The 15,660-nt window shown below is 44.0% G+C and overlaps 1 protein-coding gene across 1 annotated transcript; it reads right to left on the bottom strand.

The window, feature by feature from the left end:
- Window positions 1–248: 248 nt before the first annotated feature.
- LOC103332486 (AP-5 complex subunit beta-like protein) lies at window positions 249–4,934 on the bottom strand. The gene is made up of 3 exons (XM_008235229.3): window positions 3,195–4,934; window positions 2,212–2,651; window positions 249–2,065 (listed from the first exon to the last, which is right to left on the bottom strand). Exons 1-3 carry the CDS (start codon window positions 4,671–4,673, stop codon window positions 574–576), a joined length of 3,411 nt encoding a protein of 1,136 aa, XP_008233451.2. The 5' UTR covers window positions 4,674–4,934; the 3' UTR covers window positions 249–573.
- Between the last annotated feature and the right edge of the window lie 10,726 nt (window positions 4,935–15,660).

Raw genomic sequence — 15,660 nt, 5'->3', positions numbered from 1 at the left:
AAACTACTCTGTATGGAACACGCGTGCAAAGGACACGATCTTAGTCAACTAGCCTAACTTACGTATGTAACAACAGTTTCATGGAACATCACATCTGCATTTTATCTTTATATTCGAGTTTCATAGAACATCGGTACAAGATCACCGACTACTGTATATCTTTGTTGTTTTACTGGAGTATTGATGTTCCAAACTAGTAGATATGCAACCTATTAAGCCATTTACCTCTCCATTCCAAACTCCAAATATAATCATCAAAATAAGCTTGTATTGATTGCAAAGGATGAATCAGCTTACAAATTATTACAATCTTGTGGTTACAAATCCAACCTACAGAGAATGTAAAACGCCCCAAAAATGCATTTCTTAATCCCTGATACAACAAAAGAATACAAGGTAAAAGAACTCGAGAGATATTTACAGTAGAGTTTATTCTGGGTGCAAAAAAATTACCCTTCTCTGTACGAACAAATATGGGGAGAAAAATTATAGAACAAAATGCTGATGACCTTCATAGCAGCACCGATGATAATCCTGATGTAAAGTACTTGCAAGGTAAAAATGAATAAATTCCTATGCCAAAAATAAAGCTTCCAAATAATCATCAGTATAAGCTAAGCACGGCCAGTGGTCAGTTCGAATTCGGACTAACGTTGAAACATCGGACACTTCCATTTGGAAGAGGAGATGGAACCTTGGTGGAAGAAATATCAAAATAAGAAAGCAACCCATGTTTCTTTTACGGATATTGACAGGACTGTCCCTTTCATCTTCATCGTCGGTGTACGTAAGATGAGGAGGGCCTCTATGAAAATCAGTCCCTGAGCTAGTAATATCAAGGGAAGAATCTGAGGCTGCATCCTTCCAGATGACGTTCCTAATGATTCCTGCATCCTTTACAATATTAACGAGTGGTTCACCAATCACACTCACCACAAAGGGTGCCAAGTAGCGCTCAGTAGCCTGAATCAAAGATGATGCAGGGACTTCAAGTAGCTTGACTGATCGCGTACCACTGATTGCTGTAACCCCTTTGGCTCCTTTCAATTGAAAGGTCTCCCGTGCAGTGTTGGCAGTACCACATGCCTCCCAAAGAGCAGTGAACAAGTCTAAGTAATAAACAGGTGTGGCATCTTCCTGGATGTCAGGCGGTACAATAGACTTGAGAAACATATCCTCTATGCCTACAGTGATACTGTGAAGCTGACCACTGATTATCTGACCATTTTCTGCATTTGTTTCAATGGAAACATCAATTAGACCAGGTGTTGGTTCTCGTGGTTCCAATTCAATTGCTACTGGAGCTCTAAAGCTTTCCTCTTCTCCAGATCCATTTTCTACAGGAACAATAGCTAATGAGGCTGTCTGACCAGATACATTAGTTTTTCTGGGAGGCTCACCAAGAAGAAAAGGTATATGATAGGATGCAATAGGCCCATATGGTGCAGAGGATGAAAACTTTAGCACGGTTGCATATAAAGCAGGAAGGGCATCTAATTCATCTGAAACACCAGCAGGGGAATCAACTCCCCATATTCGACTGAAAGGTTCAGATTCAAACCTCAAACTACAAGATAGTCTAACCTTAAGTCCTGGCATATGTCTAAAATCAGGAATGCATGAAAAATGCCTCCTCAATGTTCCTAATATCTCTGAAATCTTTGAATCCGTCACACGCAATGGCTCCTGTGGTCGATCAATTATAGGAGCTTCTTCAATAATTTGGACATTACTACTGTCCTCAGCATTACTACTGTCACCAATCTCACTATCCTCTATTATGGGTTCAATGTCCCTGATGCCTTCAAGGTAACCAGGTTCAGTACTTCCAACACCCAAAGATGATAAAGACAAGGACCAAGACTGTTTGACTAGTAGGGGGATTACTCGCTCAAAATGGACATATGAGGAGATATTCCTAGATTTCTTGAGACTCTGAGAAAAGCGAGGAGCCTGGACATTGAAACTGGAATGTGAAGATGGTGAAATACCGAGTTGTTCCCCAAGATTCAGCATGTCCCTGAGCTTCTTTCCCGGCACGCAGATCAAAATTCGAAGGTAGATCCTGCAAAAGGCCATGATGAATGAACATCAGCTAATAGTGGGTATTGACAATATTATGAAAATTGTATATTGTGCCCATACAAACAAAAAGGTAAGATCTGAAAGGAAAAAACGAAAGAAGAGCAGAAGCAAGTTTCTTAATCATACCTTGCATTGTCACGAACCTCCAAATCAGGAAAGTAAAGGCAAGTAAATGCCAAAAGGCGAGATAGTCTAAGGAACAATCGAGAGCTATTGTGATGCATCAGCAAGGTTCGACAGATGCCAAGAACTCTGCTTCCCTGAGACCATGATCTCAGTCCTGTGTATGGGCCATGTTTACCAACAAGGAAGGCCATGAACTTAATAAGAAGCTCTAGCAATCCTCGAGGAGGAATTGTATCACTTTCGGCAATTCTATCAAATATTGGAAAGAAGGAAACCAAGTTGTAATCCAATTTCACTTTTGGAAGCAAATGCTGATCAAATGTCTGAAGCAGGCGCTCTCCCAACCAACGGTGCTTTTGACAACCCAACAAGCGATCAGTCAAAGCAACTACCACTGGAACCAATCTCCGACACTCCAACATCAGGTCCACCAGCATCCCCTGGAAACAGAAATTTGGAGACATTAAAAATGGCACAGATATAAAGGTGAACCCACCTTTCCCACTTCTCCTCTGAAATAAAGATCACTAAAGCAATTGCACAGTTGAGATTTAGAAATGTCCGTGCAACTAAAGTCAATATATAAACAATCAATACTATTAGAAGCATCAACAGTTCTCCCAAATTTTAGACATCAACTACTGTGGTAGATGACCTGGCAATTTCTTAGTTGCTAAACATAAAACACTATTACATCAGCTTATATCAATAATTTGGTCCACCTTGTATTCCTCATAAACAATATATGCACATACAAGCACTGAGACGAATCCAAACACATCAACTAATCCATAAGCAGAACAAAGGAGCAAGATTGATTCTTCTGAGATTTTAATTCATTCCAATTCAAACTCAAAGCTCAGGGGAGAGCTAATGTATCCAAAACCAACAAACATCTTCAACTATAAATAGCAATTTTCACATAAATGTCTTTTTATTACAGTAGAACATATGCAAGGAAACTGAGGAAGAGGGAAAACTACCTGTATGGTACTGAAAGTGGTGGAGTCCATCAGACTTCTAGTGGTGGAAGGATCATTGTCTGAATGAGATGATGCCCCAATCAAGAACCTATGCAAAGTTCGAAATGCCACTGCAGTCTCAGTGCTCCCCGGAGGTAACCATTTGAATGCTGATACACAAACAAGTCCATCTTCGAACAGCTTCACCACCAACTTATCCTCCACCCCACCATTCTCAACCGAAACAGTTTCCGATTTCAAGACATCAGCACAAACCGAGCAAAAGGCAAGAAGGTCAAGCTTCATCGCTTTCAAAGCAAGCGGGTCGAACACACTCGGATAGAATCTCGAACCCATATCAACAATGGTATTCACTTTCTTAGCCTCCCTTTTCAACACCAACTGACCAAAACCCAACAACCAATGCACTGCCAGCAATCGAAAAACCAAGTGGTGCTGCGATTCTCTGGATAGTAACACAAGCCTGCTCACAATGTCACCTTCTTGCCCATCAAACGCGTCCCAGAACCTCGGGTACATGGTCAAAACGACGTGGGCGAGCATAGGATCGGACGAATAAACCATCCCAAAAAATTGCACCTTAAGCATGGAGGCTTGGAGATCCAATGCCGCCGCGATTGGCATTATCAAAGCCAAGAACTCAACCATCGCACACGGCGTCAACACGTGCGGCCACTCTAGCAAAAACGCCATCGCTCTCCTCAGCTCCTTGTGATTCAACCCGCCCGGACCCGTCCCATTCTGCGGAGCACTAAACGGCACGAGAGGCACCGTCGTATTGAGAATCGAAACGCCGAGATTTCTAACGATGATGTTGTGAACGACGGTGGTGAACAAGAGAATGTAGCTCTGCGCAGCGTGAGTTCTCTCGTTCTGGGAGAGACTCCATAGATGTCCGCCGATTTCGGAAAGCAAGCAGGGGCGAGATTTCTCCAACTCGCGCAGGCACTCACACGCGAGCGCACGCGCCTGACGGTCGATGCCGTGATTGGGACGGTTGATCACCGTTAACAGTAGCTCCACCAAGCCCTCGACGATGGCGATTGGGACGACGCCGTCATCGTCGTCGAGGGAGACGACGATGGAGGTGACGGAGAGCATCATTTGCTCCTTGAGCGCGAAGGTGATGTGGACCCCATCGGGCGGGGTCTGGATCAGGGCGCGTAGGGTTTCGATCAGACGGTGGAGGACTTTGCGCAACGAAACGATGTCGGTTCCGGAGCTGGCGGTGGTGAAGAGCGGGTCGCAGAACTCTTCGAGGAAGGTGATGACGTGGAGCTTGAGGGGAAAGTCGCGCCTGGCGAGAGAGGAGAGGGCTTGGTCGAGGAGGGAGAGGCGGATTGGGTGCGCGGAGGTCCATTTGTGTTGCCGTGCGCCGCCGTGCTGGAAGTCGTCAATCAATGACTCCCAGTCTTGGAGCGAGAGCGGCTTTAACGGCGGCGACGACGGCGGAGCTGCCTCTGGCGGCTTATCGGTCATGCTTCAGCTGCTGCCCTAGCGGCCGAGCTCAACACAACAGTACTAAAGCTGAGCTTGGGAGATTCGGCTGGCTTGGCTCATGGAGATTTACATCAGATTGAGAGTTGAAATCAAAAGAGAGGGAATTTGAAAATTTTCAGAATTTTGGAAATTTGAGTCGAGGATTTTGGATTTTGGAGGGTGAGAGCGCCACACCGGCTCGGGAGGCTCGAGTGTGAGTTGGCTTTTTCCAGTGGTCTAATTTTCTAATTTTGGTAATATAGAGTAGAATTTGCCATTGCCGTGTCTTAATTTGGCATTTGGAAAGTGACGATTCTCAATTCTATTTACATCCCATCCGCTAAATTACCACTCACATCCACATTTTACCGTTACCATTTTCTACTTTTTATTTTCCAAGTTTTTAAAATAAAATTACTTTTGCAGCTGTTATTGTCACGCAAAACAAAAATTATTATGCACTCGAACAAGAGACTTGTAATTCAAGTAATTAAGAAATTTAGTTATCAACACATTATATTTTGTGTTCGAATATTCCTTTTCTTTTCTTTTTAATTATCACTTTTATTATATAAACAATCATCATTAAACTTTTTATCTGTAATTTATTATTATTATTTTCAAATTGCCAACAACAATTTCCTCGATTTGTTTACTTAAAGAAGAGCAACATCTCCAACTCTTCCTTCTTGTTTGATTCATTTATATGTGGATTGTCCTAAGAGTCGATGAATCTGGTCATTTATGTTAAAAAAAAAAAGTTGAGATATGTCTATGTTGAGATGCATGCTATGCATAACTTCTTCAAAAATGTTGTTATTCACTTTTCATTTTTGATTATTGTATGACGTATATTTTTACATATGCAATTAGTCAATGAATTTTGAAGAACACAAAGTGAGAGACGTCAAGTGAATTGATGAATATGTGTAGTATTTTTCATGTGCAAAGTAAATAAGTCACTCCCAAAAGGAATTGGTTTCTCATTCTATCTCTCATAGACATGTTTTTTGTTTTGTTTAGGTTGTTGTGTTAATATTTGGGAAAATAAATTGGCTTGAATTTGTGTAGCGGCCCCTGATGCTGATACGGCTCAAGCATGATGTTGTGTAACACCCCGACTCTGTTTAATTTCCAATGCGAATGGTAAAACTAAATTAAAATATGAAATTACGAAACTACCCTTGGGGTAGGGTCTTTCGGTCATTTTCTTGTCCGGAAGGATTTTGGGACCACAAGTGGTTTGGTTGCGTAGGTGGTTCTGAGATGAATTCGTGGACAGGCGGTAGGCTTGAATCGGAGTTATACCGAGGTTTTGGCGATGAAATTTCCTTCGGTGGCAAAACCGTAAATAACTCAAAAAGGGTTTTTGTCAAAATAAAATCAGATTTTCTTTTTTATTTTTCTTTCTTTCTCTCTCTCTCTCTCTCTCTCTCTCTCGTGCGAATTTCCTCCCTCCCGCGAGCACACCTCTTCCGATCGGTGCAACCACCGATTCCGGCCGCCACCGACCGTGACACCGGTGCCAAACAGACCGGCCAGGCCCCACCGTCACACCCCAGCCAAGCTCCGTCGATAACAGCCGCGAATTTCGCCGGAAATTGCAGAAATCCGGTGGTTTTTCCCGATTTTTCAAACCGCTCGTTCTCTCTCATTTCTTCACCAAATTGGACGTATAAGGTATGGATTTCTACCTATTTTCCGTGCTCTAGCTGATGGTTGGATAGGATTGCATTGATTTTGAGCGTAGGAGGTCTGATTTTCGACTTAGGTTTTGGCCGGATTTCGGGATGAAATTCCGGCCACTTCCGGTCAGTTTTTGGGGTGGGCCCAAGAACAAAAGTGACTCCAAATAGGGTGTTACATCTAGGATAGGAGTCTGGGGCTGAGATTTTGAGATTTTCCGGCCAAGCCTAATCGCTTTGGACACCCGCTTGCTGCCAGCGCGTGTGGCGGCGCGTGGGCAAGTGTGGTGGAGCTGTAAATCATTCCAGTGTGATCCTTAGGTTGTCACGAGCGCGTAGGATTTCGCGGATCTCGATTCCGAGGTCGTTTGACAATCGAACCAATTATCGCATATTGGGCGTTATTCGGGTTCGATATGTCCCAACCGTTGGATCGTTTTCAAACTGAAATATGTTCCTCTAGATACCCTTAGGATCGTGTAGGATTCGACGGATCGTAAAACGGAGTCCCGGATACTCCGGAAAGGCTAACCTAGGGTGAGGGTTTCCGTAACCGTCCAATTGGGCGATCGTGAGCGATCTAATCGTCCATTTCGGACCAAATGTATAGGACGTGTATCCTAGACCTCGTCAAACCTATAGAAACTCCCGGGAAGCTAGGGTTTTATTTTAAAGTTCTGTTTTGAAGCGCTTGACGTTAATCGTATTTTTATATTCTGCATATCAGGTACTCCGACCCAACATACGCAGCAGGCGGGACCCTCTAAGGGTCAAGCTGTGTGGGATTACTTGTGAGTGGACTTTTTCTTTTGAAACTCAGTATGATTTCATTTATGGAATTGTGGCATATAGTTTTGTTTTGTTTATCAAGAAATGTTTATATGCTCGAATGAACGTTTAAGGTTTTTATACACCTTATTATGATATTTGAATTCCGAGAAAACATATTTGCATGCGTCTATGCATGGGGTACGTGATGGTTGGCATGGACTATGGTAAGGTAATATTTGATTTGCTGGTTGGAGTGCGTTAAGCACTAATTCATGTACCTCCCCTGATCTGATTTTGATTACGGATATTGAGTACTTTTGAAATTATGAGAACTCAGAACATCCTTGAGGGGATGTTGCTGTGGACCCTGGAGTTGGGGTAGTCTGCGCGCGTAGGACTGGTATTTCAGCGTACAAGCTTTGATCGTGTCGGCTGTACGTGCTGGCTGAGAGTTCGTTCCCCAGTTGGACGGCTCGTTCCCTAGACACGTGGTGAATTGAGGAATGGCTCTGCCATGTGGACTAGTCAAACAGTCCCCCGGTTGGATTGTTTCCCTGGTACAAGTAAATATTGGTTATATTATCATTATTATTATTATTATTATCATTATTCTATTACATCATATATTTAGTAGGTATATTATTGTATGTTTGCATGAATGTTTATGAGAGTCTAACCTCTCGGAACTCTTAATTTGAGTGGTGGGCTTCGTGAAGTATTATTCACGGATTACGGATTTGAGATCCGGTATAATGGTGTTAATATCTATGCATGTGTTGTTTATGTTGTTTTGTTACACTTATGGTTTTCTTGCATATAAAATGTGGGGGTTACATTATTTTGTTTTCACTTGAACTAAACTTGGTTTTTTGTCCACTCACAACTTTCTTTTTGCGCTGACCAAGAGCGATCGAGTTTTGCAGTTGAGCCGGGTGCATTTTGGAATTCGAGTCTTCGTAGAGACTCTTGGTACCTTTTCCTTTCAGTTGACGATATTTCGGTTGTATTTTGAATTCTGTAGTTATGCTCAGACGCCTACCGAGGGTTTAAATTTTGTAAGGCCCGGAGGCCTTGTTTGTAAATTATTGTATCTGCTGTAAAGCATGCTGCCAGTTGGTTGTTTTAAATGTAAATTTTGAGCAGGTCGAATTGGGAAATGTTCAATTTACGGGGAGACTCTGCCAAATTTTGGTAGAAAGTCTCGATTTCTAGTAGATGGGCCCGACATCGGGATGATGTCGGTAACTAGCGGGTCTGCTCCAGTTCCGAGGAATTTCTGGACGGGTCTGTCAGTTTGGTATCAGAGCATTAGGTTCATTTTCCTTCGACCTTTGCGCTTTTGTTGCATTGTTGAAACTAATGATTCTATGGTTTCCTTTGTGTAGAATCATGCATCCTCAGCGTCCTAGGACGAGGGGTGGTCGTGTTCCGAGATGGGGAGCAAATCCTCCACCTCCACCGCCACTACCTTCTCCGTCTCGTTCACCTCCATCTTCACCATCTCCACCTGCCGAGGAGCATGATGGAGGAAATGAGCCCGGCCTGCGGCGTCTTTTATCTCGGTTCACCCGTACTATGTCTACTGCCTTACATGGGAGAAGAAATACTGAAGGCTTAGACATAAAAAGGGTAAAGGAACTGGGAGCAAAAGAATTTCATGGTGGTACTGATCCTGCTGAGGCTGATGCTTGGCTTACCGATGTCGAGCGGATATTTGAAGTCCTCCAATGTCCTGATGGAGATAAGGTTCAGCGCCTTCTTGCTGAAAGGGAATGCATATTATTGGTGGAAGACAGTTCGAAGAGGTTATGTAAACCTGCTGTCATTACTTGGGAAGAGTTTCAAGGGGCATTCTTTGATCAGATTCTATCCGCATACTTACAAGACTACGAAGAAGGCTGAGTTTTTGCATCTGAGGCAGGGTTCCATGTCGGTGTTCGAGTATGAGCACAAATTTAATGAGCTGTCTCGGTTTGCACTGAATTGGTAATTACGTATGCAGATAAGTGCCTTCGCTTTTGAGCAGTGCGTGGCTCGATATTCAGGCGTGGTCATTGCTACGACATATCCCACCATGAGAGCCTTGGCCCAAGCAGCGACGGTGGCGGCGTATAATCAGGGTGCCGATGTCGAGGCGTCCGCAGAGGCTCATCTGGTTTTGGTGGGCCCACCGGGTCCATCAAAGAGGGAGGATCTAGCTCGATTCTGCGAGTAGTGGATGGTCGGAGGGCGTGGACCGGTTCCAGAGGGGGTTCTCGACCGTTCGGAGCAGTCTTGGGACAACGATCGATGGGCGACCGGGGATCCTCGAGGCCGTTCAGTAACTTGTTATAACTGTCAGGCGGCGGGACATGTGAGGAAGGATTGCCGAATCGTGGGCAGGCTAGTGGCTGCCGAGGGGCGGAGTGACGTGTTTTCAATGTGGGCAAGTAGGGCACTATAAGAGTGAGTGTCCCCTTCTTGCTGGTAGTATCTTCTTTAGAGAGGGGCCCACTGGGCAAGGCGTGAGCTCAGTCGACACAGTGGCGCATCGTCGTCTGCAGCGGGTTCGTCATCGAGTGGTGGAGTGCAGTCCACTTTTCGGCAGAGGCGGTAGGGTCGAGGGGCGACGCCTACTACGCAAGCCGGGTATTCTCGATGACACAGCAGGAGGCGCAAGCGACACCCGATGTTATCACTGGTATGATCCCTATTTTTGGTTACCTTGCTCGTGTTTTAATAGATCCCGGGGCCACCCATTCCTTCATCGCCCATAGTTTCTCACCTTATGCCAGTGTTAGACCGACACCCATGGCAGGGAATTTTAGTATCTCGTTGCCTACGGGCGATGTTCTGTTTGCGGACATGGTTTTCACGGATTGTTATGTTCAAGTGGGTGATGCCATGTTGGAAGCTGATTTGATTCCTTTGGAATTAGTTGACCTTGACATTATCTTGGGAATGGATTGGCTGGAAAAGCATCGTGCGTCGGTGGATTGTTTCCGGAAAGAAGTTGTGTTCAAAAGTCCTGGACAACCTGAAGTAATATTCCATGGAGAACGTAGAATTCTCCCATCTTGTTTTATTTCTGCCGTAAGGGCAAAAAAGTTACTCCAGAAGGGTTGTGCGGGATATTTAGCTCATATCATTGATACTCAAGGGTCCACTTTGACTCTGGAAGATATTCCTGTGGTTTGTGAATTTTCAGATGTCTTTCCTGATGATCTTCCTGGTTTGCCCCCCCAGAGAGAAACCGAATTCACTATTGAACTTCTTCCAGGAACGAATCCAATTTATCAAGCCCCTTATCGAATGGCACCAGCAGAATTGCGTGAGTTGAAGACTCAATTGCAGGAGTTGGTGGACCTTGGGTTCATTCGACCTAGTGTCTCCCCTTGGGGTGCACCGGTATTATTTGTAAGGAAAAAGGATGGAAGTATGAGACTTTGTATCGATTACAGGCAATTGAACAAGGTGACAGTGCGTAATCGATATCCTTTGCCTCGAATTGATGACTTGTTCGATCAGTTGAAGGGTGCCAAATATTTTTCTAAGATTGATCTGAGATCGGGATATCATCAACTCAGAGTACGGGAAGATGATATTCCCAAGACAGCATTTAGGACTCGTTATGGTCATTACGAGTTCTTGGTGATGCCTTTCGGATTGACAAATGCACCGGCAGCGTTTATGGATCTCATGAACAGAGTGTTCCGACCTTATTTGGATCGTTTTGTGATTGTATTCATAGACGATATTCTGGTTTATTCCCGCACTTTGGAGGGTCATAAGAAACATCTGCGATTAGTATTGAAGACTTTAAGAAGAAAGAAGCTTTATGCTAAATTTAGTAAATGTCAGTTTTGGTTGGATAGAGTGGAATTCCTTGGACATGTTATATCAGCAGAAGGAATTTATGTGGACCCTCGCAAAGTAGAAGCAGTTGTGAATTGGGTGCAACCCACAAGTGTAACAGAGATACGGAGTTTCCTGGGGTTAGCGGGTTACTATCGTCGATTTGTCGAAGGGTTTTCTTCGATAGCAGCACCTCTTACTCGGTTAACGAGGAAGGATGTTAAGTTTGATTGGACGGAGGAGTGCGAGCAGAGTTTTCAGGAGGTGAAGAAGCGGTTAACCACCGCACCTGTTCTAGCTCTTCCGGATAACTCGGGGCACTTTGTGATCTATAGTGACGCATCTTTACAAGGCTTGGGATGTGTTCTGATGCAACATGACCGGGTAATTGCTTATGCCTCAAGGCAACTCAAGAAGCATGAGCAGAATTACCCTGTCCATGACTTGGAACTTGCCGCAGTGGTGTTCGCGCTTAAAATATGGCGGCATTACTTGTATGGTGAGACGTGTCAGATTTTCATTGATCACAAGAGCCTCAAGTACTTTTTCACTCAAAGGGAGTTGAATATGAGACAACGACGTTGGCTGGAATTGATTAAAGATTATGACTGTACGATTGAATATCATCCCGGTCGAGCTAATGTGGTAGCTGATGCACTAAGTAGGAATGTTGGTGGAAGTTTAGCTCATCTCAGAATGGTCTATCTTCCGCTATTGTTAGAACTGCGAAAAGATGGTGTGGAGTTGGAAATGACTCCTCGGGGAGGTATGCTTGCTAGTGTGCAGGTGAGGCCTATTTTGGTTGAGCGGGTGATTGCAGCACAATTGAGAGATCCTAATCTTTGTATGCTAAGGTCGGAAGTAGAGAATGGTACACGGACGGATTATGCAATAAGGAAGGATGGAGCTTTGGTAGCTGGAACTCGTCTTTGTGTACCCAAGCACGATGAAGACTTGAAACGAGAAATCATGGAAGAAGCGCACTGTTCTACTTACTCTATGCATCCGGGAAGTACTAAGATGTATCGGACTTTACGGGAGTACTACTCGTGGCCACATATGAAAGGAGATATTGCTCAGTATGTGAGCAAATGTCTGATTTGTCAACAAGTGAAAGCGGAACGACAGAAACCGTCCGGACTCATGCAACCACTTCCGATCCCTGAATGGAAGTGGGAGTTTATCACAATGGACTTCGTTTTCAAACTCCCACGTACTTCAAAGGGGCATGACGGAATTTGGGTGATCGTTGATCGACTCACCAAGTCCGCCCATTTTCTACCTATAAAAGAAACCTATTCCTTGTCAAGGCTGGCAAAACTCTTTGTAGATGAGATTGTGAGGTTGCACGGAGCTCCTGTGTCTATTGTGTCGGACAGGGATGCAAGGTTCACATCTCATTTCTGGAAGTGTTTAAATGAGGCTATGGGTACTAAGTTACATTTTAGTACTGCTTTCCACCCACAGACTGATGGACAATCGGAAAGAACCATTCAGACCTTGGAAGACATGTTGAGGTCTTGTATTTTACAACTAAAAGACAGTTGGGATACTCACCTTGCGTTGGTGGAGTTTGCTTATAATAATAGCTATCATTCAAGTATTGAGATGGCTCCGTATGAAGCTCTATATGGAAAAATGTGTAGAACTCCTGTTTGCTGGAATGAAGTAGGTGAAAGGAAGCTGGAAAAGGTAGAAAGTATTCAAGCCACAACTGAGAAGGTGAAAATAATTAAAGAGAAGTTGAAAACCGCACAAGATCGACAGAAGAGTTACGCGGATAACCGATCCAAGGATCTTGAGTTTGCAGTTGGAGATTGGGTGTTCTTGAAGTTATCTCCTTGGAAGGGTGTGATGAGGTTCGGTAAACGCGGGAAGTTAAGCCCTCGTTATATTGGGCCTTATGAGATCACTGAACGCATTGGACCAGTTGCCTATAGACTTGCCTTACCTCCAGAACTATCTCGGATTCATGATGTATTTCATGTATCCATGTTAAGGAAGTACATGCCTGATCCCTCTCATATTTTGGAGCACCAACCTATGGAGTTGAGTGAAGATTTGACGTACGAGGAACAACCTGTACAGATCTTGGATAGGAAAGAGCAGAAGTTGCGCTCCAGATCCATTCCTGTGGTGAAAGTATTGTGGAGAAGTCAAACTGTTGAAGAGGCTACTTGGGAACCCGAGGCGCAAATGCGGGCTGAATATCCTTATCTCTTCAATTAACAGGTATGTAAATTTCGGGGACGAAATTTTATAAGGGGGGTAGGTTGTAACACCCCGACTCTGTTTAATTTCCAATGCGAATGGTAAAACTAAATTAAAATATGAAATTACGAAACTACCCTTGGGGTAGGGTCTTTCGGTCATTTTCTTGTCCGGAAGGATTTTGGGACCACAAGTGGTTTGGTTGCGTAGGTGGTTCTGAGATGAATTCGTGGACAGGCGGTAGGCTTGAATCGGAGTTATACCGAGGTTTTGGCGATGAAATTTCCTTCGGTGGCAAAACCGTAAATAACTCAAAAAGGGTTTTTGTCAAAATAAAATCAGATTTTCTTTTTTATTTTTCTTTCTTTCTCTCTCTCTCTCTCTCTCTCTCTCTCTCGTGCGAATTTCCTCCCTCCCGCGAGCACACCTCTTCCGATCGGTGCAACCACCGATTCCGGCCGCCACCGACCGTGACACCGGTGCCAAACAGACCGGCCAGGCCCCACCGTCACACCCCAGCCAAGCTCCGTCGATAACAGCCGCGAATTTCGCGGAAATTGCAGAAATCCGGTGGTTTTTCCCGATTTTTCAAACCGCTCGTTCTCTCTCATTTCTTCACCAAATTGGACGTATAAGGTATGGATTTCTACCTATTTTCCGTGCTCTAGCTGATGGTTGGATAGGATTGCATTGATTTTGAGCGTAGGAGGTCTGATTTTCGACTTAGGTTTTGGCCGGATTTCGGGATGAAATTCCGGCCACTTCCGGTCAGTTTTTGGGGTGGGCCCAAGAACAAAAGTGACTCCAAATAGGGTGTTACATCTAGGATAGGAGTCTGGGGCTGAGATTTTGAGATTTTCCGGCCAAGCCTAATCGCTTTGGACACCCGCTTGCTGCCAGCGCGTGTGGCGGCGCGTGGGCAAGTGTGGTGGAGCTGTAAATCATTCCAGTGTGATCCTTAGGTTGTCACGAGCGCGTAGGATTTCGCGGATCTCGATTCCGAGGTCGTTTGACAATCGAACCAATTATCGCATATTGGGCGTTATTCGGGTTCGATATGTCCCAACCGTTGGATCGTTTTCAAACTGAAATATGTTCCTCTAGATACCCTTAGGATCGTGTAGGATTCGACGGATCGTAAAACGGAGTCCCGGATACTCCGGAAAGGCTAACCTAGGGTGAGGGTTTCGTAACCGTCCAATTGGGCGATCGTGAGCGATCTAATCGTCCATTTCGGACCAAATGTATAGGACGTGTATCCTAGACCTCGTCAAACCTATAGAAACTCCCGGGAAGCTAGGGTTTTATTTTAAAGTTCTGTTTTGAAGCGCTTGACGTTAATCGTATTTTTATATTCTGCATATCAGTACTCAGACCCAACATACGCGCAGTGGGACCCTCTAAGGGTCAAGCTGTGTGGGATTACTTGTGAGTGGACTTTTTCTTTTGAAACTCAGTATGATTTCATTTATGGAATTGTGGCATATAGTTTTGTTTTGTTTATCAAGAAATGTTTATATGCTCGAATGAACGTTTAAGGTTTTTATACACCTTATTATGATATTTGAATTCCGAGAAAACATATTTGCATGCGTCTATGCATGGGGTACGTGATGGTTGGCATGGACTATGGTAAGGTAATATTTGATTTGCTGGTTGGAGTGCGTTAAGCACTAATTCATGTACCTCCCCTGATCTGATTTTGATTACGGATATTGAGTACTTTTGAAATTATGAGAACTCAGAACATCCTTGAGGGGATGTTGCTGTGGACCCTGGAGTTGGGGTAGTCTGCGCGCGTAGGGTATTTCAGCGCATGCTTTGATGTCGGCTATGCGTCTGGTGAGAGTTCGTTCCCAGTTGGACGGCTCGTTCCCTAGACACGTGGTGAATTGAGGAATGGCTCTGCCATGTGGACTAGTCAAACAGTCCCCCGGTTGGATTGTTTCCCTGGTACAAGTAAATATTGGTTATATTATCATTATTATTATTATTATTATCATTATTCTATTACATCATATATTTAGTAGGTATATTATTGTATGTTTGCATGAATGTTTATGAGAGTCTAACCTCTCGGAACTCTTAATTTGAGTGGTGGGCTTCGTGAAGTATTATTCACGGATTACGGATTTGAGATCCGGTATAATGGTGTTAATATCTATGCATGTGTTGTTTATGTTGTTTTGTTACACTTATGGTTTTCTTGCATATAAAATGTGGGGGTTACATTATTTTGTTTTCACTTGAACTAAACTTGGTTTTTTGTCCACTCACAACTTTCTTTTGCCTGACCAAGAGCGATCGAGTTTTGCATTGAGCGGACCGGGTGCATTTTGGAATTCAGTCTTCGTAGAGACTCTTGGTACCTTTTCCTTTCAGATTGACGATATTTGGTTGTATTTTGAATTCTGTAGTTATGCTCAGACGCCCATCGAGGGTTTAAATTTTGTAAGGCCCGAGGCCTTGTTTGTAAATTATTGTAT

Source organism: Prunus mume, linkage group LG5, assembly GCF_029339155.1.
Source record: "Prunus mume cultivar Tortuosa linkage group LG5, ASM2933915v1, whole genome shotgun sequence".
Classification (NCBI taxonomy): Eukaryota; Viridiplantae; Streptophyta; class Magnoliopsida; order Rosales; family Rosaceae; genus Prunus; species Prunus mume.
The sequence above is the reverse complement of the archived record's forward strand: the minus strand, read 5'-3'. Positions and strand labels throughout refer to the sequence as shown.